This window comes from Prionailurus bengalensis, chromosome A1, assembly GCF_016509475.1.
Source record: "Prionailurus bengalensis isolate Pbe53 chromosome A1, Fcat_Pben_1.1_paternal_pri, whole genome shotgun sequence".
Classification (NCBI taxonomy): domain Eukaryota; kingdom Metazoa; phylum Chordata; class Mammalia; order Carnivora; family Felidae; genus Prionailurus; species Prionailurus bengalensis.
The window spans coordinates 67357196-67383566 of NC_057343.1; the positions used below are offsets into that span (position 1 = coordinate 67357196).

The 26371-nt window shown below is 42.3% G+C and overlaps 1 protein-coding gene across 1 annotated transcript in view; it reads right to left on the reverse strand.

The window, feature by feature from the left end:
* Nucleotides 1-26371, reverse strand: part of ABCC4 (ATP binding cassette subfamily C member 4) — a 264370-nt gene that overhangs the window by 26387 nt on the left and 211612 nt on the right. The window contains exons 24-27 of the mRNA XM_043581644.1: nt 25238-25338; nt 23492-23683; nt 14964-15119; nt 5233-5322 (exon numbers count right to left, since the gene is read on the reverse strand). Of these exons, the coding sequence (XP_043437579.1) occupies nt 5233-5322; nt 14964-15119; nt 23492-23683; nt 25238-25338 (539 nt within the window). The remainder of the gene's footprint in view (nt 1-5232; nt 5323-14963; nt 15120-23491; nt 23684-25237; nt 25339-26371) is intronic.

The window sequence follows — 26371 nt, forward strand, 5'->3', positions numbered from 1 at the left end:
AGTCAAGTTATAATTAAGTACTAGAACCGAGAAAAAGGCGAGAGAGGCAGAACACAGGAAGTGGGAGTTACAACTGGAGAATCTGAAAACCTATCTGATAGTAGAATATTACCGTTCCATTTGAGTGAGATAAGGATTATGTAGGAGGATGTCCTTAATCTTATAAGGTATATATTTATGTATCTAAGGGTGAATTGCAACTTATAATGAAAATTTCTGCAATTTGTTTTCCAGCAGTTGAGCACCACAGAGACTGCAGAAAAGAGGAAGCAAATGTGGCAATATATTAACCAGTGAATCTAGGTGAAGGGTACATGTGTGTTCATGATACTATTACTTCTACTTTCTTGCGATTTAACATTTTTTATTTTATTTTAAAGGTTATTGAGAGAGAGTGCGCACACGAGTGGGGAAGTTTATTTTTGAGAAAGAGAATCTCAAGCAGGCTCTGTGCTGTCAGTGACATGGGGCTCGATCTCATGAACTGTGACGTCATGACCTGAGCCACCCAGGTGCCCCTGAAATTTTTTAAATAAAAAATTGGGACCTTGAAGCCAGACTGCCTAGGCATGAGTACTGCCAACTGGGCAAGTTCCTGAACTTTCTCTATCTTAACTTCTTGACCTTTAAATAAAACTGTAATAATTCCAAAGGTGTCTACCTTCTAACGTTGGAATATAAAATGAGTCAGTATGTGTAGGGTTTCCAACAGTGTTTGATACAAACTAAGAGATCAATAGGTATCATCTATCCATAATGTGGTCAGTTACCATCCATCCCTTCATGTTCTGCTTTATTTTTCTTCTTCACCTATATCAGCACAGAAGCTTGATTACATATGCATTGGCTTTATTTTTCATCTTCTCCCTGAGATTTACTCCAAGTTACTGTCCCTTTTAATGACTGGAGGGGTTCTAGAATCTATAAGGATGCCTCTCTAAAAAGTCTTGAAGGGTACTTGTTGGATGTGTGAAAGAAGCCACAAGTGTATCCCATTTTGTGACATGTGTTCTTAATAAAAATTGGAAAATATATCCATATAGATTATCTATACAATACTATTTTCTTACTAAATGTCACTGTAAAAGAAATGTATTCTTTACAACTATGTACCTTCAAGATATCATAATGTTGTACTTTAAAATGTACAAAGCATATGGGGCGCTTGGGTGGCTCAGTTGGTTAAGCATCCAACTTCGGCTCAGGTCATGATCTCACAGTTTTTATGAGTTCAAGCCTCACGTCAGGCTCTGTATTGACAACTCAGAGCCTGGAGCCTGCTTCGGATTCTGTGTCTCCCTCTCTCTCTGCCTTTACTCATGCTCTGTCTCTCTCTCTCTCTCTCAAAAATAAATATTAAGAAATATTTTAAAATGTACAAAGCATTTAATTAAAAAAATTATAGTTTAAGGAAAACAGGTCAAATAATGGTATTCAAAATGACTTAGTATAGAGTACTTCAGATTTTTAAGCTTAGGAAAATAATTAATTACAGCAAAATTGAAAATAATAAACTGAATTTATAAGACACCCATTTCCATCATCATATACTACGTGTACTGAATCCACCAGGTGCCAGCACCCTCACAGGAGGTTAACACAGATGTCCAATGATCTCCACGTTCCGTGGAACTTTCTGACTTTTCAAAGAAGAAAGGCTGATGCGGGCTAGAAAGAGAAGAGAGACACTGAAATGCAATCAACAGGTGGACAAGGGCTTTTGCTAGAACAAAGCCAAGAGTAAATGAAGTAAAGGGGGAGCCCATTGACCAAAATACATGGCCCAGGGGAAACTGCAAATGCAACATGCCAGGAAAGCAAGACCTGAATTACATTTCCCCATGTATACACTGCTGATGCTCAGAGTTCTTGGTCTTGGCTTCCTGTGTAATGAGATGTACCTGTATTCTAATAGAGATACCATCAGTGTTGAATGTAACTAGATGGTTTCTCCACAGTTCTGACATGATGTACCATATTCTTTAAAACAAAATTTTTTTAATGTTTGTTCATTTATTTTGAAAGAGAAAGAGAGAGAGAGAGAGAGAGAGAGAGAGAGAGAGACAGCGTGAGCAGGGGAGGGGCAGAGAGAGAGGGAGACAGAATGCCAAGCAGGCTCCACACCGTCAACGAAGAACCTGATGCAGGGCTTGAACCCATGAACCGTGAGATCATGACCCGAGTCGAAATCAAGAGATGGATGCCTAACCAAATGAGCCACCCAGGTGCCCCAACGTACCATATTCTTGGTCACATATCCCAGTATTAAAGCTGTTTTGTTTTTTTTTTAAAGAAGTAACATACCGCTGAATTTCTGAGTTTTATCTGGTATGATCTTTTGCCCCTTGACTAATAAACTGCTTCATTTCTAGTCATTACTTATATTTAGGAACTGCTGGTGCTTTGCAAGTGCCCTTACTGCTACTAATTTCTAATGAACTTTCTTTGGTTTATGGCTATTTGTCAATATATGAAAAAAGAGCCTGGATGAGATGGCCAACTGTCTCCCTTCTGAACACCCAACTCATCCAGAGAGGAGGAGAAAACACAGCTAATAAGACTTTTTAAAAAAAAAAGCATCTTTTCCTTTTAATTCAAGTTCTTAAAGAAGAGAAAATAGTAGTGCTCTCTTACTGGCTCTCAAGCCGACCCTGTGAACTTGGGTTCCAGTTTCCAGTTTGGCATCACTTGTAGACCAGATGACCAGGGCGTTCAGCCACCTTATAGGGAGCTGCCAAAGATACCAGGTCTCCTGCCATCTGTTAAAGAGCAGGACTGGTTATGATGCTCAGGTTCAGATGTAAAGGGACGCAGCAAGCCACGGAGACGATGGGTAGACTGAATAGGATAAATCCAGAAGAATCTGAATGGCACTAGACTTGTATGCTGAATCCTCTGTATGGCGTCTCTCCAGGTAAATGCACATACACTACACCATGGGTACAATTTTTAGGGAAGATTCTTATTCCATAGTGTAAAGGCCTGGAGATTCTAAGGAATCCAGGTGAAGAGTCCCTGACCTACTACAGAATGATCCCAACCTCCCTGAGCAGGCTCATGAAACCCTTACAATGACTGTGAAAGGTCTATTGCATTTCATCTGCCAGGAGTATGATCCAGATGATAAAAGCAATAAGGTGCATGAGAGAAAATCTGGAGAATTCAGAAAAGTCAAAGAGGAAAAGAAAAAAAAATCACTTATCATTACTCTCCAAATAAGCAAGGTTTATGTTTTGGTGCCTTCATCAGGTACATGTTCCATGACTTCTCACTCTGAGAGGTAGCGCCAAAGCAATGAGGTCAGCTGCATAAGCAACACACGAAAACCACCCACTTCACTTTGTTAAACCATCATGTTTATTCCTATTTATAGGAAGTTCCAAATGCAGTTGAAAATAAAGGTAAATCTTACCATTACCACTTGCAACACATCACTTTTAGAATTCTAGCAGGCTACTAAATTTTATTTTAATTTTGGCAGAAGAAAGAAGATGAAATACAAGTGATGATCAAAGTTCTAAGATTTTATATGGTTTGTCTCCTAATTAACATTTCTTCATGGTCCTGGGACAATGTGTTTCTAGAGTAATTTTACTATCTGGGAATCTATGAGGAGAGATCTCAAGCTCTGAAACAAAGAGAAAAATGATTTGCCAGTAATTCCTGTTTTATTGAGGTGTGCCACAATTACACCATTAAGTTTATCACAGGAGTTCAAGAGCAGTGGATCGTCCTATTTTTCCCTAGGTTTGATGGCTGACTGTTGCTCTACACACCTCCTCTTCTAGAATTTCACTGGAGAAAGACTCACAAACTTAACTGAAATCAGAGATCAAGTGCTTTCAAGTAGGAAGGACAAGGTGAAGTATTCGGCCCAATTTAGGCAAATAAAATCCCTTCAGTTACTGGAAAGCAGGGTGGGTGTGTAAAGACTCAGCACTGACATGCCTTCAGAAACCAGAATTACTGGCAGGAAACCGTCAAGCTTCCAACTCTCCCCGCTCACAGTCACAGCGCACCTATAAACTGAAAGATTTCAAAGTGTTCCCTGGAAGGGTGACACTAAATGACAAACACACTGAGGCAAAACAACCACAATGTGAGTGATCAGTCACTGGGATCTGTGAGAGATTTTTTTTAAAAAGAAACAAGCCACACGTTCCCAAAAAGAAAAGATCAAATATTTAGTACCTATTTATTAGGTACTTTTTAAATGTTTGTTTATTTATTTTTGAGAGAGAGGGACAGAACAGGAAAGGAGCAGAGTGAAAGGGAGAGAGAATCTCAAGCAGGCTCCACGGTGTCGGCACACAGTTGTGAGATCGTGACCTGAGCCAAAATCAAGAGTTGGACACTGAACTGACGGAACCACCCAGGTGCCCCTTAAGGGCTGACTTTTTAAAAGCAAAAGACTAAGCTAGGTCCCATGAGGGATTAGAAGTCCAAGATTTGGAAGTATGATGTGGTTTCTGACTTCCGGGAGCTTGGAATCAATTGCAGAATGAGGGCAAATACACAGAACGATTAGTGTTAAAATATACAAACCAACAGCATCTTAACAGCCGATATCCTTCTATGCCCTTCCATGCAAGGGCAGGGAATTTCAAAGAGATGGTCCAAATGGAAACACTGCACAAGTAATAGAAAATCTTCTAGAGATGAATATATCAGTATAAAAACTTAGCAAAAGTTCCCGGGTCCTGTTACCTACATTTACTCAGTAGCATTAAAATGACACATTTGTCAAAAATAATTATTACACATTCTAGCTGTATTATTTACCTTTACAAACACTTTCTTATAAAACTTCAAAGCATTTCATTAGGATGAGCTCATTTATCTTTCAGTTAATAATGAAAAACTATGATTGTCTCTATTTAGTGGGTGCCCCCTAAGAACAGAGAAGTGAAATATACGTTGCAGGCTAACTGGCCACCAAAACTTGAATCCATAAATATAACCTCAAGCTTTGCTGAAGACAAGTAAGATACGTATCTAGTTGCTTTGCATTCTAGGAAGAAAGTTAACCGTGAAAACATGAGACACTTCATTTTTGGTTCGCATCATCATCAATACATACATTTTAAGTATATCCACATCATCAATATTCTCCTGGGTGGTCGACAGTCAGTTAAACCAGTTAAGTTCCCAGTAACTACCTGCAATGTTCCAGAAGTACGTACATATATACTGATGGTAACGAGTTTAAAATAATTGCATTTTATAAGTTACCTCTGTTAAGGCACTCCACAGTTCCTCGTCCGTATGTTCATTAAAGGGATCCAGATTTTTCCTCATTGTTCCAGTGAATAAAACAGGTTCCTAAATATTCCAGAATAGTGAATGTTATTACTGTAGCCTCTTTTCATTTTATTTCGATGCTAAATTCCAAAACAATTAAAATATAAAACCCAGAATTCACTATAATCGTTAACACGAAGGTTGCAGATGCCTGTTTACAAAATAGTATATCTATTAATTTTCCATCCTACAAAGTTTGACCCCCAGTGTCTTTCGGACCACTGAACACTAACAGAAGAAACTGCTGAAGTGTGTCGTATTATAAGAAGAAACTGAACAAGAGAAATGAAGGTTTGGTTTTTGAAAATGCTTTCCTAGTAATATCTGCTTAAACAGGAAAAACAAGGATTTGAGGGGCTTTACATCAAGAGATGTGAGTTTATTATCAATCCTGGTGTGACACTGGAAAACACCAACAGGACGATTAGTTGACCTTTGTGACTCAAAGCAAACTCTCAAGTATGTTCCCATTTGCACTGATGAAGAAGCCAGGATATTTCCTCCTTTGGTAGAAGAGTTTTCTTGGATTGGGAATCTGTCCCCATGTGCAAAGGGGACATCCTGTTTTTTGTCCAAAGAGAATGTAAACTAATGGGCCCAGTGGCGCCTTTATTCTCGAGGAGATGCCTATGGTTTTGCATCAGCTAATCCCCACATTATCTTGTCTGTGCATCAGGATTACATGCCTCACAGAACCTCGTTATTAACTGCAAGGGGAGGATAACCTGAAACCCATTGTGACGTGCGTCATAATAAAATGATTTTAATTTAAATAGCTCTTCCTATTCATGTGCTTCAGGAGGAGCCACAATTAAATTACTCTTGCAATATATGCCTCCTTCTGGGTTTCAGGAGAGAATCTGGTGCATAACCTTAGGTAGGCCATTAACGTTTTCTTCTGGAAGGCTCTGATAACCCAGGCCGTAAGAACACGGACAGCAGACACTAGAGGTGGTACAGCACCGAGATGCACACAGATGGGGGAATCAGAGAAGATTGGACTCTTCCACAGGCATCCAAGCACGGCTCGAGGGAATCGCCAGCCTCAAATCTTGCCTGACCTTGGGGCTGGACTATTCCTCCTCTCTTCTCAAAAGCCTGAGAGGACTAAGAAGGTAAACTTTTCTCAAGCCGCGAAGAAGAATGACACTCAGAGAGCCTCCTGGACCAACTTTTCCTATGGTCTCAATTTTAAGACTGAGGAGGGACAAATGGATGCAGAAGACAGAGACGTGTGCCACCAAAAAATGTGCATGCCTGAAGGCAAATTCCAAATATTGAAAGACATTTAAAAAGGACACATCATTTTTATAAAGTAAGTGGCCAAAATGCCCCAAAAGCACTGAAAAATCACTGGTCATTCAATGTTTCAAAAATAAATTACTGAACTGCACGATCCCAAGACCCCAGTTAAAAGTCACCCTTAACTTTCTCATAAACCTTCTCCCTGCTGCATCTGTGTTTTTCTCCTCTTCTTATAAGGACACTTATCACGGGATATACGCATCACCCAGTCAATCTTGAGATCCTTCACTTAATTACACCTCCAAAGACCACGGTACCAGGGGTTAGGACTTGGACATATCTTTGGAGGAACCACAATTCAACCCAATACAGCACCCTTTTTCCTATTATCCACTGCAATACTTATTTTATCTTTCTACTATTTTAATTTTGGGGCACGATTTTATATGCAAAGCTTCATAAAAGAAAATTTTCACCGTCATAAATAAATAAATAGTCTACCCTAAAACTACCGAACTTAGGACCAAAGACTGAACAACAATTTAAGCAACAGTAAGAGTTCCTTGTCAGGGGAATAATCATCATTCTATTTGGGATTTTAAATTCTTCATTCATCCTACTTCAGAAATTCTTCAGATTCTACTTGATCTTACTTTGTAATTATCAACTCAAAGAGTCCATCAAGGCCAATGCGTCTCCTCCTCCAGCTGATTCTCTGAGGTTTATAAAAACGACAGGGCCAAATGGGGGAGGGCTGCTACCCAACCCTCCTCACTTCCTGATGCTCTGCCCCGTCCCGCCAAGGCTCTGAACCATGGGCAGTATCCACTCTGGGGCCCAAGCTGAGAGACCCTGAGGACTGGTGGTTAAGGAGATGAAGGGGCTGAAAGAGAACAGGCTAAGGGATGGGCTTCAAGCCAGTGAAAGAAGTGGGAGGTGGTCTCTGCTCATAGCAACCACGAGCCTATCCAGGTTTGCATGACCTGTTGGCCTTCATGTGCCTGTCACAGCGCAAATGCACATCCGGTAAGAAGTCTAGGAAAAAGTGTCCACCAGGCTTTCAAAGTACACTCTATGGAAGTGTCACCTAAGCTCACCTACCAAAAAACTGCCTTGTTGTTAAAACACAGACCTTTCTTCCTTTGTGAAACGATGAAAAGGCCCTGTATCTGCCCATTTGGGAGCCACGGTTTGGGTGGTTCAACAGGACAGGCACAGGAGCACACGTTTAAAGTTCGATCGCCTACTTCATTAACAGGAAGGGTCCCTCTCGTCACCCCCTTCACCTTTTTCTCTTTGGGAAAGTTCCTGAAATGGATCCATCTCTCCAAAGACTGGGGCACTAATGTGGGATTTGTTGCCGAGATCTAAGTTGCTCACTCTGATGCTGAGCCTGCAGCAACTTTATGCTGAGTTTTAGACAGAGACCTCAGCTATCTGTACGCCTTAAGGAGGCCCTGCTAATTATCAGCAAGTCACTGCTATCATAAATAGAAAAAGTTACATTTTCAGCATTTCCCAATGCAAGAAGGGTCCCCACTTAAATCCATACAGTCAACCTAAAGGGATACAGTAGGCGACTGCTCATGTTTAGTTAGCAGCTATTAGAACAAAGTAGTTCAGTAAACTAGAATATTTTTTGCTATGACATGCCAAAGATGTATTTCAAAATGAGCACAATTTCGATCAAAACTTGAATGAAGAGAATGATTTATTAAAAGATTAGCTGAATGAAGCTGCCTTTTTCTTTAAAAGCAGCAGGCAATTTGTTAACAGTGTCTCTTTTACCATGCCTGTGTGCTTTATGCATGGTGCTCGTTTTGGTTTCTATCTATTCCGCTTTTATCCACTTGCCAAGTAAGAAACCACTATATTATCTTCAAAAGGTGATAAAAGTATTCACAGGAGACACACACTGCAAGAGCAGATAAGGGTCAAATTAATTATCATTTCTGATAGATACTATTATTTAAAGTACCCACCTCCAAGCAACTGAAGTTAATAAACTAATCTTATAATGAATAAGTGTTGTAAAAAATGTTTGCAGGCAGAACATTTCAGTGCAGAGATTTATGGCAGGACATACAACCTTCATGTAAACATATACACTAAATATATTAGCCTAAGTATATATTTTTCTGAAGGTACACAATTAAACCTCATTTAATAAGAGTTAGCTGGCATGCTATGGTTAGGTAAACCAATGTTTTTGTTTGGGGTAATATTTTAACTGAAACATTAGTATCAAACCTGGTTGTTGTTTTTTTTTTTTTTTTTATCAGTTTCAAGTTGACTTTTTTTTTCTTTTTATCTTTTGTGCCATGTTCAGCAATTTTTTTCCTTTGTTACAAACATACCACAAGTTCGTATCAGCCATGTGACCCAAAATGGCCACCTCTGAATCAAAGCATTTGGCGTAGTAAATTGATAATCCCTCAGCACAACGGGGAGACTGAGAACCACGGTCTTGTTAGCCCTTTTGTGTATGCTACTGGAAGACAAACCTCTCATTATCCCAAAAAGAAACCCTACCCACTAACCTTCAGAAGCTTAAAACGACCCTGGTCCAAGACAAAAACCATACAAGTGGTTACAAACCAGGCAGAGAAAGCACAACACTTTACTGTACCCTAATCACTCCAGCCCCCAACCAGGAAACCGCCCTCTACTAAAATATATCCCCCAGAGCGGCTGCTGGTTCCATGCGTCCTGACAGCTACATTTTCATTTCTGAGCCGAGGACCTTTATTAAGGGCAGCTCGTCTCCCAGTTGCAAGAATGAGACAATCACCTGAAGTAGCTTTAAATCTTGATTTCCTTTTTTTTTTAAATCCTGTAGCCCCTGAATGAACCGATCATCATCCATATTCAGAAGAAAAGAACATTGTTTGCCGACAAAGGAAAAAGAATTTAAGTCGTGTAAAGTCCTCTTTCGATACAGAAAGGTCAGGAGCTCTGGGGAGCAGTTCCAAGGGCTTTAATGAAGACTTCAGTGTCAGAAACAAAAGGCCGACTCCATTAGGCTAGAATCCAGTTGTATTTCTTTACTAGTAACAGCATACCCACCTCTTCTCTCTCTCTGAGTTTTGTTCTCAACAAGGGAAGAAAAAAAAAAAAAGAGAGAAAAGAAAACCAGGTAATAATGAAGAAGTCTTAAAGAGGCAGCTTCTCTTAGCCTTTTCCAACCCACTGAGGATAACCCAGGGAATAGAAATACCAAAGGAGCACAGTGGACTGCTTAAAAAATATCTAGGTTTTGCTTTGATTTTAAAAAGTCTATTAAATATAGAAAGCGAATCTGTTTAATCACGATGAAGATGATAGCTGTTGATCTGTGCCAACCCTTGGGGTGCAATCGTAAATAATGAATTTGCATGGAATCACTTTTCAACTGAAAACATTTTCTTGGTGCCAAAAGGAAAGGGGCCTTAGATGTAGAGAATCCATCCAAAAAAGTTTTGAAATCCGTTTTTTCCAGATCCTTTCAGATAAGTAAGTTATTCCCTAAATATAATCTCATCTTGCTATTCTCTTTGGGGAATGCGTTTAACTATTTAAAGACGCAAAGGAAGCGCAAAGGAGCGCACACGAAGTGTCCATTTTGGCTACCCATTCTGTTTGTAAAATTATTTAGAAAGCACTTTCATGTTTTACTTCCTCCATAAATTGTACAAATCAAGGAGTACATTCAAAGAATACGGTGTTTTCCCAAGTTCCCTGCGGGACTGGCCCCCAACTATCCCCACCGCTCCCTTGCCTCCCGTTCCCACGACGGCCCTGGCTGCTATCACACCTCTTCCAGTTCTGATCTCTGATGGCGTGGTCAGCAGTGACTGAGACGAGCCTGGCAGCGCGGGGCCGCCACGGAAGCTTACCGCTGCAGCCAGAATCACAGCGAGACAGAGCCAGGGAACAGGGCGCCGACCTGGCTCACCTAAACCGGGAACTCCAAGCAACATGCCTTCATTCTGCTCTGCAGAGACAGCTCCAAACTCCCTAGTTCCCTAAATCAGGGTGTTGAGACACAAGGAAACGGTTTCCTATTCATTTTGGTGGAAAGAGTGGTGGAAGTCGTCCTTTAAGGGACCAGGCCAACAGCTGTTCCCACCTCTGCAGCCAGTCACACTGTCAAGAGAGGAGGGCTCTCAGCTCTAGCAAGGTAAGATTTCGAGTATCTTCTCCTGACGCTAGCCCATGACACGTAAGGGAATTAACCCCTTTTCCTAAATTGATTTTCTTTTAGTGCTGAGTGTGCCTTGAGTTAACTGTATCCAGCAGCCTTTGTTTCCTCACTGGAAAACAGGGCTAACCCTGTAGGGCTGCTGTGAGAATCAGGACCACCACCAGGGTTCGAGGTATGGGGCTAACATGTATCAGGAGCCCAGCCAAGCAGGGAACAGTGAGGGAACGTGGTTTTCAAACTGCAGGTGCAGCCAACGGATCATGAAATCAATTCTGTGCCTCATGACCATTTTGTCTTTTCTATGAACTAGAACAGAATGGATATAATAGCAAGTAGAGTACAGAGCACTAAGAGTAATCGTGTTTTGTGGAATATTTGTGTCTGCATGGGTGTGCCCACAGAATTGTGATACACAGCAGTTGTAGGGGGGACTGCAGTCACCAATGTGTTCTGGTCCCTGGAGGAGCGGTTACCTGCCCGAGAACATCCCTGACATAAACAGGAACCCTGGCTCTGCCACATGCTCGTAAAGTGGGTTAAACTCATTGTGCCTCAATTTTTAAATGGGTCAGATGAAGATAACCATGTAATTGTGAGGATGAAGGCGGAGACAGTAGGGAAAGAGGCTCAAATATGTGAAGGATTCCATAAATATTAGGAGTTATTCACACTTGTGTAACTCATCTGGGATTAAAACAAGCACAGGAGCAACAGAAATTGGAGACACAGCCTCCAGAAGAGCTAGAAAAAAGCGAGCATGTGGGGGGAGTGGAGAAAGGATGCCAGGGTCTTCAGGGGGCACTGCAGCGTATCAGTGGGGTACAGAGCGGTGGTCGGGAAAGAGCAGGTGGGAGGGAGGCCAGAAAACAAAGTGATGTTCTCTCTTGCTCCTTGCGAGAAGAACGCTGATAGGTTTCTGTTACACTTTACCCTCGAATTCTTATTGTGCACACTTTTGTTTCACTCTTTTAAGTTTATAGAAATAATCTGGTTTGTGTGATAAGCAACAGATGTAAAGGAAATCACCAAGGATCACAAAAACATAAATAGAAATTAAAGAGCAAAGTCCTTCCAGAACCTGTTACTTACTTTTACATAAGTAACCAGAACACCCAAAAGACTAGTGCCCTGATCCTTAGTAAAAATAGTTACTATTTCCTAAGCATTTCTAAGAGCAAGGCATTGGGCCACAGACGTTTTCTCATCCGGTTAAATCTTCATGACAAATCTGTGAAGCATCAATTACTAGACCTGGCTTAAGGATGAGGACACTGGAGCTCGGAGGCCAAGTGATGTCATCAGGGTCACTCACACAGTCCTGAGACAGGGCCGGAATAAAAATGTGGGTCATGTGATCTTAAAGATTCTATCCTGGCTGCCTCCTAGAAGATACCCTGGGACCCTTTACACATTACACGGTCTCTCTAGACTCTCTTTAATTAACAAACATTGCCCCTTAGAGACAAAGGCACACAAAGTGAAAAATGAAAGGTTGTGTGTTTACAATGGTTGGTGATCATTATCTCCATGGGTACAAAGCTTAGTACTGTTTTGTAAGCATGCTCTCCAGAGTATGCACCTACAGCATGCTCCAAAGTAGGGTGGGAAGTTATGGAAGAGGACCAAAACCTGTGGTGATGTCAAGGTGTATTTAGTCTTTGCTCAGATGTGCTTCCAAAACATTACTGGCAGAGCCAAGAAACATCCAACGTTATTTCTTTATTTATACAGTTCTTTTATGTACACAAGCATACAACCATTTCTTATTAAGAAGCATTAAAAATAACACGGGACGTGTTCCTAGGTCCTTTCATCCAAGGACATGAAAGTACTTTACAGGCACGCCCATTGTTTCTGCTCACTAATCTCGTTTGGCCCATTTCAGAGATAGGTACAACCGAAATACAAAACTTGGGAATTTCAACTCATTTACTTTCTACTGTAGTCACGAAGTCATGAATCTAACAGCCAGAGGAAATCTTTAAATATAGGGGTTGAAAGTGCTGCAAATTTCTTTCCATTTTTCCTGAAAGGGATATTTTAAAAAACAAATTTCTTTTTTCCGAATGGATAAAATAGATGAAGATGATGACAAGGTGACAGGTGGAAAAAAGGTCACCAGATGTACCGTGAGGACCATTTCATAATGTATGTAAGTACCGAGTCACAGTGTTATACACCTGAATCTAATACTGTATGTCAATTATTCTTCAATTAAAAAAAAGAAAAAGCATAGAAGCATCAGGGATAGGAGAGTTATTAAAAATTTTTTAATTGTGCTAAAGTACACATAACACAAAATTTACCACTTTAATCATTTTTAAGTGACCAATTCGGTGGTATTAAAATGCATTCACATCACTGTGTAGGTCCACAATTCTTCTTTATAATTCCAAACTCTGTACCCATTAAACACTAACTCTCCATCCCTCCCTCTAGCCCCTGGCGACCACCATTCTACTTCCTGTCTCCAGGAAACTGACTGCTTAAGTACTTCATGGGAGTGGAATCCTAGGGTATTTGTCCTTTTGTGACTGGTTTCTTTCACTTGGCACAATGTCAAAGTTCATCTATGCCTTAGCTCATGTCAGAATTTCCTTCCTTTTGCAGGCCGGATAATAGTCCACTGTGTGAACACACCACACTTTCTCCACTCACCTACCTAAGGACATCTGGACCACTTACACAGTTTCGCTCTTGTGAATACCACTACTATGAATATGGGTGTACAAGTACCTCTTAGAATTTGTTTTCGATGATTTTGGCTACAAAATCAGAGGTGGAGTTGGTAATAGGATGAGATCATTCTATATGATCATTCCTATGTGATCCTATTTTTGTATTTTTAAGGAAACTCTGTTGTTTCCCACAGTGGCCTCATTTTATACCCACACAAGCAATGAACAAGGGTTCAAACTCTCCCACTAACTTCCAAGCACTTGGTGTTTTCTTTCCCTTCCCTCCCTCCCTCTCTCCCTCCCTCCCTTTCTTTTTTTTTTTTTTTTAAGTAGTCTCTATACCCAAGGTGGAGCTTGAACATATGACCCCAAGATTAAGAGTCACATGCTCTACTGAGCCAGCCAGGTGCCCCAGTGTTTTCCGTTTTATTGATAGTAGTGACTATTGGGGATGAGATGGCATCTCATTGTGGTTCTGAAAGGAGTATCCTGATTTAAAAAAAAATTTTTTTAATGTTTGAGAGAAAGAGAGTGTGCGTGCACATGCATGAGTAGGGGAGGGGCAGAGAGAGAGAGAGAGAGAGGGAGACACAGAATCTGAAGCAGGCTCCAAGCTGTCAGCACAGAGCCTGATGCAGGGCTCAAACACGCTGATGGCAAGATAGTGACCTGAGCCAAAGTCAGATGCTCAACTGACTGAGCCACCCAGGCTCCCAATACCTTCTGAGTTTTTACTGAAACTGAAATGATGGACCACAAGGAATGAAAGGTGCTTCTACTGTGCATTATCCAATCACTAAAACATTTCCTGAAAGTCATACTTCTATTAAGAAGCAGAATAAGGGAACAGAATCAAAGCCCAGAAAGAGATGGTCAATTGCACCCTCCATCATCACAGCAGCCAGGTCCTGGGTCTGCGAGCAGCACTCCACAGCTACTGACCCAGTCCTCACAACGGCTCCAGGAGATGCCTTTTGTGGGAGAGAAACCTGAGGTCCAGAGACATGGGATTCCTTGTCCTGTATTTTTCTCACTATTCTCTACTGCTTCCTGGTTACAATCATTTACTAATGGCTAGATTCTAAGTCTCCCCAAAGCATCCATATACACAGTAATTCTCAAAGCCCACCAGTTTCACAGAAAGCCCTCCATGGAGAGAATTACCTTTGAGAAGTTACATTTCCTACAGCAAAAGTCTACCACTAAAACATTTAAAATCCACATTTCCCTACAGAAGCCTCTCAGGAGCTAAACCTATCATTCATCATTTTCTTTTCAGAATCATGTGGTTATCAGTGGATAACTCTGGGGTACTTGGGGAAGTTAGAGTCCAGACATTTCACCGGGTAAGTTATTAAATCACACACACATGCACGTGCACGCGCCCAAAAACAAAACCTGGTATCCGATGAAAATACTTGCTGTTAAAAATATGTTCTATTGGGGCAAAAGGATCAATCCTTCAACTTAAAAAAAAAAAAAGGAATAAAAGTAAAAGCAATTAAACTTAGGTTCTCTTATAAAAAGGACATGTGAGGATGCTCTGACTTGTATACCTGAGGTATGATGGACATTTTCTTCCTTAAGTCATGGAGCCCAATTTCAGTTGTCAAGATCTTATCAATCCAAATTTTACCTTCTGGTTCTGACAATCTAAAAAGGGCCGAGATGAGGGAACTTTTTCCAGCTCCTGTTCTTCCCACAATGCCAACCTGTAAAGAGATCCAGGAGGGATTAAGAAGTCACAAAACACAATGTATCAGGAGAAACTCTGGTTGTTGAAGACAGATTAAGGAAGTTCTATATTGAATGTAGTCCAAGAGTTTCTCAACTTTGGCACTGTTGACATTTTGGGCTGGATTATTCTTCGTTGTAGAGAGCTGTCCTGTACATTGTAAAATGTCTGTCGCTATCCCTGCGCTCTATCTACTAGATACCAAAAGCACCTCCCGATTGTGGCAACCGAAAATGTCAGACATTAACAAATGTCCCTTGTGTCCCTTCGGTGGGTGGGGGAACTGCCCCTGGTTGAGATCCATTGGTCTAAAGAAAAGTTAAAAATAGCACAATCAGCCTGCCAGCAGTGAAAACCCAGCAATCTACTAAGTGGTTGATAAGTAAGTTTCAAAATTAGCTTTATTCCTAGTGTCTGGTTATTTTGAACCTTGAGAATTTCTTGGATAATTTTAGTTTGTCAACAAGTCAGAAGCAATACATAAACAGGTAATCATTTTCCCAGAATTCTATTACATAAGAGGTGATATAATTATTATTTGGTAGAACAACCAAATCATTTCTGGCTATTAAACACCTGATTACATTCTGTCTCAAAAGGAAACATCTTAACATTTTAAAATGCAAGTCTCAGTGTCTTAAAAAACAGTAGCCAGTAGCTGAAATACCCATAATGAGATCATCATCAACAACAACAACACAAATAACATTTGCTATTTATATGGGGCCTTTCATCTGACCAGTTCAAAAGGCATTTTACAAAGTAATTAATACTCACAATTACCCCCTTGGGAAAAATACGTGTCCAGTATCAGTCTGGTTATTAGAACCAAAGCACAAGGAAATTAAATACACTGACAATAAGATCAAAGAATCAATATAAAGCAGGCAAAATGCCAGTCAGGAACGAAACTGTATTGCACAAAATTTGTTTTCAGCTGTGTGCATTTAAACCTATATGCCGAAACTGTTGTGTTTTTTTTTTTTTTTTTTTTTGCTTCTTTTTTTTTTTTTTTTTTTAAAACCAAAGAGCTTGCCCAACTACAAATTCCCTGGTGGGAGCTTCCCAAGAGATGATATCATCTCATCCAGGTATCTGGAATCAATGAAGGGCACAGGACAGGCTTTCAAACATTTGTAAATTTTTAAAACTCACAACTTTCAACAGAGAATAACTTTCTGAGCACTGATTCTATGCTGGGAACTTTACATATTATCTCATTTGAGTACTTCCCAAGTTTTAAAGCTTAACTTACACAACGATCACTGATGGCATTTCAAGAGCGAGTCTACTTTTATAGAGATAAACGTTAGGAAAAGTGGCTTCACCAAATTTTATAATCTTCATAGCCACTTTATACCTTACGGTAGGTCCTAGTTTATATTTCACAGATGGGTCATTTTCTGAACATGGGTAGGTCCTAGTATACTAGTCTAGACATACATGGCTTCTGTGTGCTTCTGTGTATTTCTCCGTGTTCTCAAATGTAAATCAACAGGTATCAAGATACAGGCAAGAATTGTGTCTCTGAGAACGTGTGGATGTTCCCGTGCTATCATCACAACTAAAACTGATCCATCTGTGCAAACTGGAACATTTGTAGACTTTTGGTAAAGGGCTGGGATATGAGAGGGGGGCAGAGGCCTGCCCACAACCACAGGTCTGTGGTCTCCAAACTCAAGTGAGGGTAAAAACAAACAGGAAATTCAAAGAAAACCTGGTTCTGGCTATTTCCCTCTACTCTCCAGTCATCAAAACCATAGCCTGTGTCTTTCACAGTTCACCAAGAGGTTGTATTACATAAGAGGTGTATTACATAAAAGGAAATTTCCCACGGAGAATATCACCAATATCAGTTAGTTTACATTCTCAAAACCAAAGAAATACTTGAAGATACTCTTATTTTAGCTGATTTGCAACTATCCCCATATGTTTTCCCAACTAGGCTGAGGCTGGTTCCTGACAACCACACCAGCACGTTAGACATTTCTAGATCAGATCTAGATCAAGTTCTCTTTCTAGATCAAATAAGAGATAAACACAAGGAAAGTGGCTTCACCAAATTTTATAATCTTTATAGCCATTTTGTACCTTACGGTAGGTCCTAATCTATATTTCACAGAGGAGTCATTTTCTACACATGGGTAGGTCCTAGTATACTAGTCTAGACATAACATGGCTTCTGTGTATTTCTCCGTGTTCTCAACGGAGATCTCTTCTAGATCAAATGCAACATGATTAACACACAATTTCCCACTCAAAATAGCTGCTTTTTCCAACTTCTCCATTTTAATCTCATGACTTCTTTCCTGGGCTCATGGGCTCAACACATTCACCTTCCTTTTCCAGCTTTCTCCTAGTCCCGCATGGTATCAAGCCCTAAAGATGCTACCTCCACAATGTTTTATGATTCAGTCCCTGACCTGAGTGCAAGGCTGTGTTACCTTGATTTAGTTTTTTTGAGAGAGAGCGTGCACGCGAGCAGGGGAGAGGGGCAGAAGGAGAGAGAGAGGGAGAATCTTAAGGAGGCTCCAGGAGCCAGATGTGGGGCTCGATCCCAGGACCTTGGGATCATGACCTGAGCCAAAATCGAGGGTCGGACATTCAACTGACTGAGCCACCCAGGGACCTCTGCATTACCTTTTAGAAAACAAAACTCTTTTCTTGACCATAATCAGTGCAAATGAATGCAGAAACTTAATAAATACTAGTCATAACCCTAACACTTTGATTTAAAACCATTCTTTAGAGGATGTATTTTCTGTCTGGAATTAAGTGTATGCATATGTTAAGATACAAGCTCGTATATTTACACAAAATGAGATTAATGTGAACATATTGTAGTAATGTTTTCACTTAGTATTTCAAGAAAATATTTTAATGGCCATATAATATTACCGTATATGCGATCATTTATTTAACAAACCCTCCATTTGGGGACATTCAGGCTGTGTCCAATATGTTGCGATTGTAAGTAGTAACTCTGTGTTAAATATCCTTGAAGCCAAATCTCTGAAAACAGCCCTAATTACTTCCTGGAGATAAACTCTCAGATGTGGAATTGCTGAGAAACAGGTATAAGCACTTTCAAAGGAGGCTGTCAAGTACTGCCAAACTACCCTCCAGAAACAGGACACCAGTTTTGGCCCCCACCTGTTTTCTCTGTGCATTCACGCACCTGGGCATGACAGCTTTGTTTTAATCCACATCAGTCTGATTCCAAACAGCGGACTCACTTTCGCCATTACGACCTGCTAAGGGAACAGGGTGGCTACTGGCTCCCTCTCCCCTGCCTCTTCCCACCGTGGATCACGGGTGCCCTCCTCTCAGAATGAGCTTCTACAGGGCAGCTCCCTGCCTGTCATGCGGTCCCAGGAAGTCCCTTCTACGGGAGTGTTCCAACTGACTCTCTGTCCTTAACCTCCACGAGTTGGCTCCCTTGGGGTGACCCGGAAGGTCGTGAAGATGAAACGTGAGAGTGTGTGCTACACACCTGGTAATTCATTCCCTCAAATGCTCTTCACTCGCTGGATCAAGGCATCACGCCTCTGCTTACGCTGGTCCCACCAGCCCGGACGCCCTTCCCATGCTTTCCACCTGCTGAGATCCTACCCACATGTCACCAAGTCTACCTCAAGTGCCTAATACCTCAGAAATGCTCCTCCTGTTCCTTCATGTGGGCTCCTCCCACCCAGAAGAGGTAGGTCATCTTTTTCTAAACTTCAATAAAAACTCTGACCGCCTTCTAGCTTATTTAGTAGCCATTTTTATACAACCTCCTTTCTTCTACTGGACTTTCTTCTACTGGGATCTGAAACGGATTCAGCTTTGTATTCTTTGTATTGCATGCGGTGTCCTGTGCCAAATGGGCATTTTGTACAGAACTGAGGTGTTTAAGTCAGGATGGAGAAACTTATGGAAAATCTATCGCCATAGTGTTGAGGTACAGGATAAGCCGGACAGGGAAGACAGACGTGGCAAACAGATCCTATAACCATAAATACTAACTCAAATGGCCATGCCCTCATTTTCAGTTGTTGCAGACAACAACTTACACATCAAAACTGGTTATGGCCATTCTACACGATCATCGTCCGAGCATTTGTTTTGTGCTGGTTTTGGTGCTGGGCGTCTCATCTTGTTGGAGGCGCACAACCCTAGAGGACCTATGACTTTCATTTTGCAAAAGAGAAGACAGAGGCTTAGTAAGGTTAATTAGCCTGCCTGAAGTAACAGAGTCCAAACGGGGCAGGACAGACTCAAACCCATTTCTGCCTGTTCCTTGTCCATTCTGCTGATGGCCTCTTCATCACGTGGATGGCCTGGCACCTCGTTATGTCCCTCTGCCTGGCCCGAAGAAAGTGGGGAGAGGTGTGGCTGCCAGCAAGGAACTGGCCTACCCCACAGATCCCATCACCTGATATTTAGAGCATGAAGTGGATACAGGGGAATATACTGTGGTGAGTGGACAAAAGAGCCCACAGCTCTGAGCAAAGAGGTGGTACCTGTGGTCAGGTGGGCTACTTGTCAACAGGAAGAACAGGCACCTACGGCTGAAGCTAGGAGAAGAACACAGAGCACCTGGCCAACAGGCCAGACAGACCTAGTGTCCTGCTTGGGGCAGTGAGGCTAATTTTTCATCCCACTGGGTGGTGAAAGGGCCTTAGATATATTGCTACACTGGGCTGTCTCCGACTCTAGACCCAAATCCCTGTAGGAGGATATGGGGAAGCCACAGAGAAAAAGGAATGTTGTCTATGAGGCAGCCAGACTACACTGAAAAGGCAAATGCATGCTTAAACCTGGAGTCATAGAGAATTAAATTCTAATGTAAATTCATGACTTGCAGAGTAGAAAAGTAAATAAATCAGCAGGGTGGTAGCATAGAACTTTCTAGAGTGTCATGCTCAGTCACAGGGGGTGGGATAATTCATGAGCCCAATTTCAAACTGTCAAAGGATATTTCCTAGAAATCATGAGTTAGAGTCATCCACAACTGCCTGTGGGAGAGAGGACTTTACCAGGGTGGTGCCTTGTTCCAAGGCAATTCAGAGACAAGAGGTCTGGGTGGGCCTGAAAGTCAGCATTTCCAAGAAGCTCCCAGGTGACACAGGTACCACAGCCTGGATAGCAAGGAATTAAGAAGTCAGCAGGGGAAGGGAGGCAAGCTGGAGTGAGGGGAGGGGTTCTTGAAAAAATATTATGTAAAAAAGAAGAAAATGTAGGAAACTAATATTTTTGCACGTTATAGCAAGGTCTAGTACACATCTGTAAAAATGTATTATCCAAGTAATAGGTCTGAGCAAGAAAAAAAAAATAACCAAAATCAATCTACTTCTAGAGCTGGAAAATGCTTTAAAATGGCCCAGTACTCTTTAAAATGATCAAATCAACCACAAAATCATCTAAATGAAAAATGCAGCCAGTGTTTAGAATCTAACCAGGAAGCCTCGGGTGCTATTTACCTCATTTGGGCTCTTTATTTTTACTTGTTATTTCTTCCATTAATTAGAAACCTGTTTACTACCTATTACATTTTCCTGTTTATTAGAACTCCGGGGAATCTGGACAGTAGAGGAAAAAGCTGGAAGAATAAAGCACTGCTTCTGCTGTGTTGGCACATTCCCACATCGTCGACCCCACAACAGCCTCTCCCGATCAAACGCAACCCCAAAGGACGGGGGCAGTGGTGTCCCTAAATGCTGGGGTGGGTGGGGAGGAAATGAGACCTGGGACCTACACAGGCAGTGAAGTCACTTCGTGACTCTGCAGCCTGGATATGATCACCAATGACATAAACGGAGCTGAAGGCGACACCACCAGTGGACCAAGACACAAAAGTTATTGGCATTATTGCAACTATCTCCAAATTCGATCCCTACCCCCAACATTGAGAATCTCAGAGAATCCTATGATTTGGGGGTAAAGACCAAAAAATACAAATCTGTTATGTTTCTAAGTTGTACTACAGTTTCTTAGGTGATTCATAATTTATGGCTTCAAGAGAAATTTAAGATGCATGCAGATTAACAGAATTACGTTTAGAACATGCCATCTGATGGACACGCTGTGAGCCAGCAAACATCCTTGACGGTGCTCACAGGGACAGAACTTCATCAAGAGCTACAGTTAATGTTTCTCGGCACAGCAGCCCTCTCCTCACCTGCATTCAGGCCGGAAATAATCAGGAGCCAGCTTTTGCCATGTGATTTACTACAGCTGCTCCCTGGATATCATTTGGGCATTAAGTTCAACATTTCTTCTTCCGTGTCGCAAGGGTATAATCATCACATTATGGCTACAGTCCACTCAACGGGTCTGTGGTAGAAGGAGCTTGAAAGAATAGTTCTTCAGATATCTAACACATCTAGGTGCGGGGTCGCTTGCAGGAGCTGGCTGGGAAGTATGTTTTTGACACTGGTTGCTTCACACCTGCACGTTACTCCCTCCCGTCCCAGCCAGCAGACCCTCAGCACCCACTGTGTGCCCTGCAGGATGCCGTTTTCTGGGGGAACAAAGATGAAAATAGGATGTTCCCTGGCCTGAAGCAGCCTCAGGGTACTGTGAGATACAGACCCCAAGTGGCACAGCAGGCTGCAAGTGCTACCTTTTATGCTTTAATTTTATGTTTTTGTGGTAAAATGCACAGAACACAAAATTTACCAGCCCATTTCTTAGGTGTATGTACACTTCAGGGGTGTTACATACACTCACACGGTCGTGCAATCTCCAGAATCCTTCTTGCCTTGCAAAACTCAAACTCTGTCACCATGAGACACTAACTGCCCACTGACTGCCCCCGAAGCCCCTGGCACCCATCTCTCTACTGTTTGTGTCTGTGGATCAGAGCAGGCTAGGAATCTCGCATCACAGGCTCTGTCCTATTTTGCCCTCGAGCTGATTTCATTTAGCATAATGTCCTCGACGTTCTTGCCGTGTCAGAATTTGCTTCCTTGTTAAGGCTGGAATACCCCACTGTGTGGACGGACCACATTTGCTTATCCACCCATCCACTGATGAAGAACGTGCAGTGCTTCCACTCCAGGCACCCATAATGCTGCTAGAAAGTCAGGTGTGCTATGCCCGTGATCTTCAGGGGCGCCTAGGTGGCTCAGCCGGTTGAGCATTGACTCTTTATTTCAGCTCAGGTCATGATCTCACGGTTTCTGAGTTCAAGCCCCGAGTCAGGCTTCGTGCTGACGGCGCAGAGCCTGCTTGGGATTCTCTGTCTCCCTCTCTCTCTGCCCCTCCCCTGTCCGCATGCGCTCTCAAAATAATAAACATTTTAAAAACCATATGTAAGATGTTGTGGAAGAACTGAGGGTCTCACAGAGGCAGATGCATTAGAAGTGACTGAAAATGAGACTTTCACCAGCCAAGTGACAGAAGGGAAGGGTCTCTTGAGACAGAGGGGCAGTGTGCACATGCTGGGGACAGGGTGCAATGGAAAAACCTACACAGTACTCATTTGGGGGCACTGCTCGTGTGAGGAGTTGAGGCTGTAGAGGTAGGTGGGGAAAGAGCTTCCTATGGCCTTGTCTATTCTGGTTTCACTGCTTCTTCAAGAGCCCAATCTGGTCTGGGACGAGGGACCCAAGTCTCGCTGCTGGCAGACTTAGACGCTGGCAAGTCTGTCCTCCGTGTATCATCCCTTGTCCCTTTGGGTTGCCTTTCATCAACTTCGAGCAAGTCTCTGAGCCCTTTACTGCCTCCCGCTAGGGGCTCTGGCTCTTGAGCCCTGACCGGGTCACAGATTCTGGGCTCTTCTCTGGTGGCTGAGAGCTGGCCTGCAGCCCCAGCTCCAGTGGACCTGGGCCTCGATACGGCTCCAGCAGCAGCTTGTCCAGGCTGGGAGCTACTGGGGGCCCCGTAGGGATCAGATCCGTGTGTGGGAAAGAAGCACTCTATGGGTAGAAGGATGGGGGGGTTGGTTATAGGAGGGCAAGTCTGGAAAGGGACAGGGATGGAGGGCTGTAAACAGAGACCACCACGGGAAGGAAGAGGAGGATGTGAGAAATACAAAGCAGTAAGAATAGGTGGGAACCAGAAACTGAAGTGTGAGTGACGAGGAGCTCCCAAGTCTCAGGCACGAAGAATCAGATTTCAGAGAGTGTCCTGGCTCAGCCCACCAAGCACCATGAGGCAGCTCACAACACGAGGCAAAGTAATGCTGGCATCCCCGTTCCGTGGTCAGTTTCCAGGCAAGATTTACCAGTAATATCATCCGGTCTAATTTATATCCACAGAGACACAAGGAGTCCCCCTGACGCGTGACCAGAAAGCCTGCAGGTGGATGAAGGGTTAAATCTGTAACTGAAATTGTCAAGAGGCAAGATGGTTTCAACAAACCTTCTCCCTTGGTTTAATGAGCGCTGTCACGTGCTTCAACACCAGAGGCCCGTCTAAACTGTATGTGAAGTTAACATTATCAAAGACAATCATGCCTTCTTGGGGCCAGGTCGGTGGAGGGTGGTTCTGATATTCCCAAGGGGCTTCTTTCTCAAGGTCTGTATATTCAATCACCCTTTCTACTGAAATCATCTGAAAGACACAGAACATCACATGGGTTAGGAAGGGAGGTTCTCATCCATGTTAAGAGACTGTAAAATGAAATGCTCTTTGATACTAGCTAGTTAAGTATATCTCAGGTGTCAATACCCCCAAAGAAGGCATCTGATGAGGACTGATGCAATTTACACACCTGTTCATAGTCTTGTAACACTTTCACTTATGGCTACTTCCTTCAGCATTACATTAAAACTACAAGAATTAGAGAAGTAAATCCTGAGATTTTATTTTTCCACTTTTCACACCTGAACAAAAAAACCAAGGATTTTGTCAAAGAAAGGAACACTTGTGGCCAACCATCTGCAATCTTGCTACAGAAGAGCCATCTGTTTTAGGGGAGTTGAACTGCCTAAGTCATCAAAAAAAAAAACTTTTTTTTTTGAGAAAGAGAGAGAGAGAGAGAGAGAGAGAGAGAGAGAGAAGGAGGGAGGGAGAGGGAGAACGAACAAGCTGAGAGAGGGATACAATATTAAGCAGGCTCCACACTGAGTTCAGAGCCCAACATGGGTCTCGATCCCTTGACCCTGGGATCATTGACACCTGAGCCGAAATCAAAAGTCGGGCGTTCAACCAACTGAGCCACCCAGGTGCCCCCATCAAACTCATTTTAGGGATGCCTGGGTGGTTCAGTCAGTTGAGCGTCCGACTCTTGATTTTGGCTCAGGTCACGGTCTCACAGTTCATGAGTTCGAGCCCCGTGTCAGGCTCTAGGCTGCTACCACGGAGCCTGCTTGGGATTCTCTCTCTCCCTCTCTCTCTGCGCTTCCCCTACTCATGCTCTCTCTCTCTCTCTCTCTCTCTCTCTCTCTCACAATAAATAAATAAAAATTTTTTTTTTTAATCTCATTTTCATGATCAGTCACTTTCTACTCTGTTAGAAGAGCACTCTGGAAAGATTTCTCTTTCATTTCTCTTCTCATTTCCCTTCAGGAGAAGGTGCAACTATTCCAAAGAGGAAAGAATTTACTTACTAAGGCCTCCTGAACAACCATCTCGACACCTTTGCCTAGCATATTCTGAGAAGGAGCTTACCCTACCAGAAAGAAGGGACATCAGCAAATTCAGGTGCTCAACAACATACAAGAATAAATGCTAAAATGAGGCAGAGGGAGGGTAGGCACGCAAGGGGAGATACCTATTCATTAAACGAACCACCTCAAAATACCGAATTCTTTTATCAGGAATGAGGAATTACCCATTAAGAAGCAAAAATAAATAGGCCTCTAAGAAATTAGGTTATATCCTCTCCAGGACTTCAGAACCTCCCTCCTACAGAGAGAACATTTATTACATTTGAAGACAGTTTGCGGTGAATCTAAAACCCGCTGACATAGCACACAGAAGACTGAGGAAAAGATGTGTATATTTTATTTTACACTAACTTTAAACAGATGGAAGAAGGATCTGAAAAACTTGGTTAGCTCCGATGTAAAAATAACAGTTTTAATATTTTACATAAGAAGTGCTTTCATGCCCTTTAATGGCAGGGAGACTTGAAAAGGCTAAGAACGTAAAGATAAACATTACCATATTCTCCACTTCGGCGCTCTGCCTGACGCACCACTGGAACATCCCCATGAGTGTCAGGGCGTAGGACAACGCCAGGCCAACCTGCCCGGCATCTAGAGCTAAAATAGGAAGGAGAAGGGGAATCAAATCAGTCCCATTCTTTTTTTTTTTCTTTTTATTAAAATTTTTTTTTAACGTTTTTATTTATTTTTGAGACAGAGAGAGACAGAGCATGAAGGGGGGAGGGGCAGAGAGAGAAGGAGACACAGAATCCGAAGCAGGCTCCAGGCTCTGAGCCATCAGCCCAGAGCCTGACGCGGGGCTCGAACTCACAGACCGCAAGATCGTGACCTGAGCTGAAGTCGGACGCTTAACCGACTGCGCCACCCAGGCGCCCCAAATCAGTCCCATTCTTAATCCCAAGTACAGGTCCTCCTCTCACTCTACCAAAACGACTCTTTTGTAATACGTAAATACTTGACACATGATGATAGTAATAGTTATACTTTTACTATCTGATGACTAAGACCATAAGACAATTAAAAAAAAAAAAAACAACACTATAAATTCAGAAAGACTGTTAAGTGAGTTTATGAACTCCAACAGGACTGACAAACACCTGACAGTATTGCATAGGTGACAAACAATGTCATTATTCAGACTTTTGGCATTACTGTTTCAAGAATCATTACGTAATTTCACTTTCTACATCCAATGCGACCACAGTTAGAAACCACTAAAAACAAGGCAATGGGTTCTGAGAGCCAGCCTTGAAATCTAAAATACTACTCTCACTGTTCCATTATTAATACTGTGATTCAGTGCTGTCACAATGGAATAGTCAGGGGTAGCGAATTCACCCCCTGCACACCAACACTTGCTCATGTGGTGCCCACCTGGTGGGGAGCATAGCATTCTCTCCTGCTGAATGGCTTTCTCAACCCACTGTACCAGGGTTGTATGCCCAAGAGATCCCAGCTCTCAAGTTAAAACCTAAAGCCCTAAGCTGGACAAAACACTTAACGGAAAACTTGGTTCTCTCCATATTCTCCAGACACTTTCCCAGGAAAGTACAAAAAGTTAGCTGCTACACTCACATGGTCCCCAACCTATGCAAAGATAAAAGAAACTCATCAGGGTCCAAATAAACAC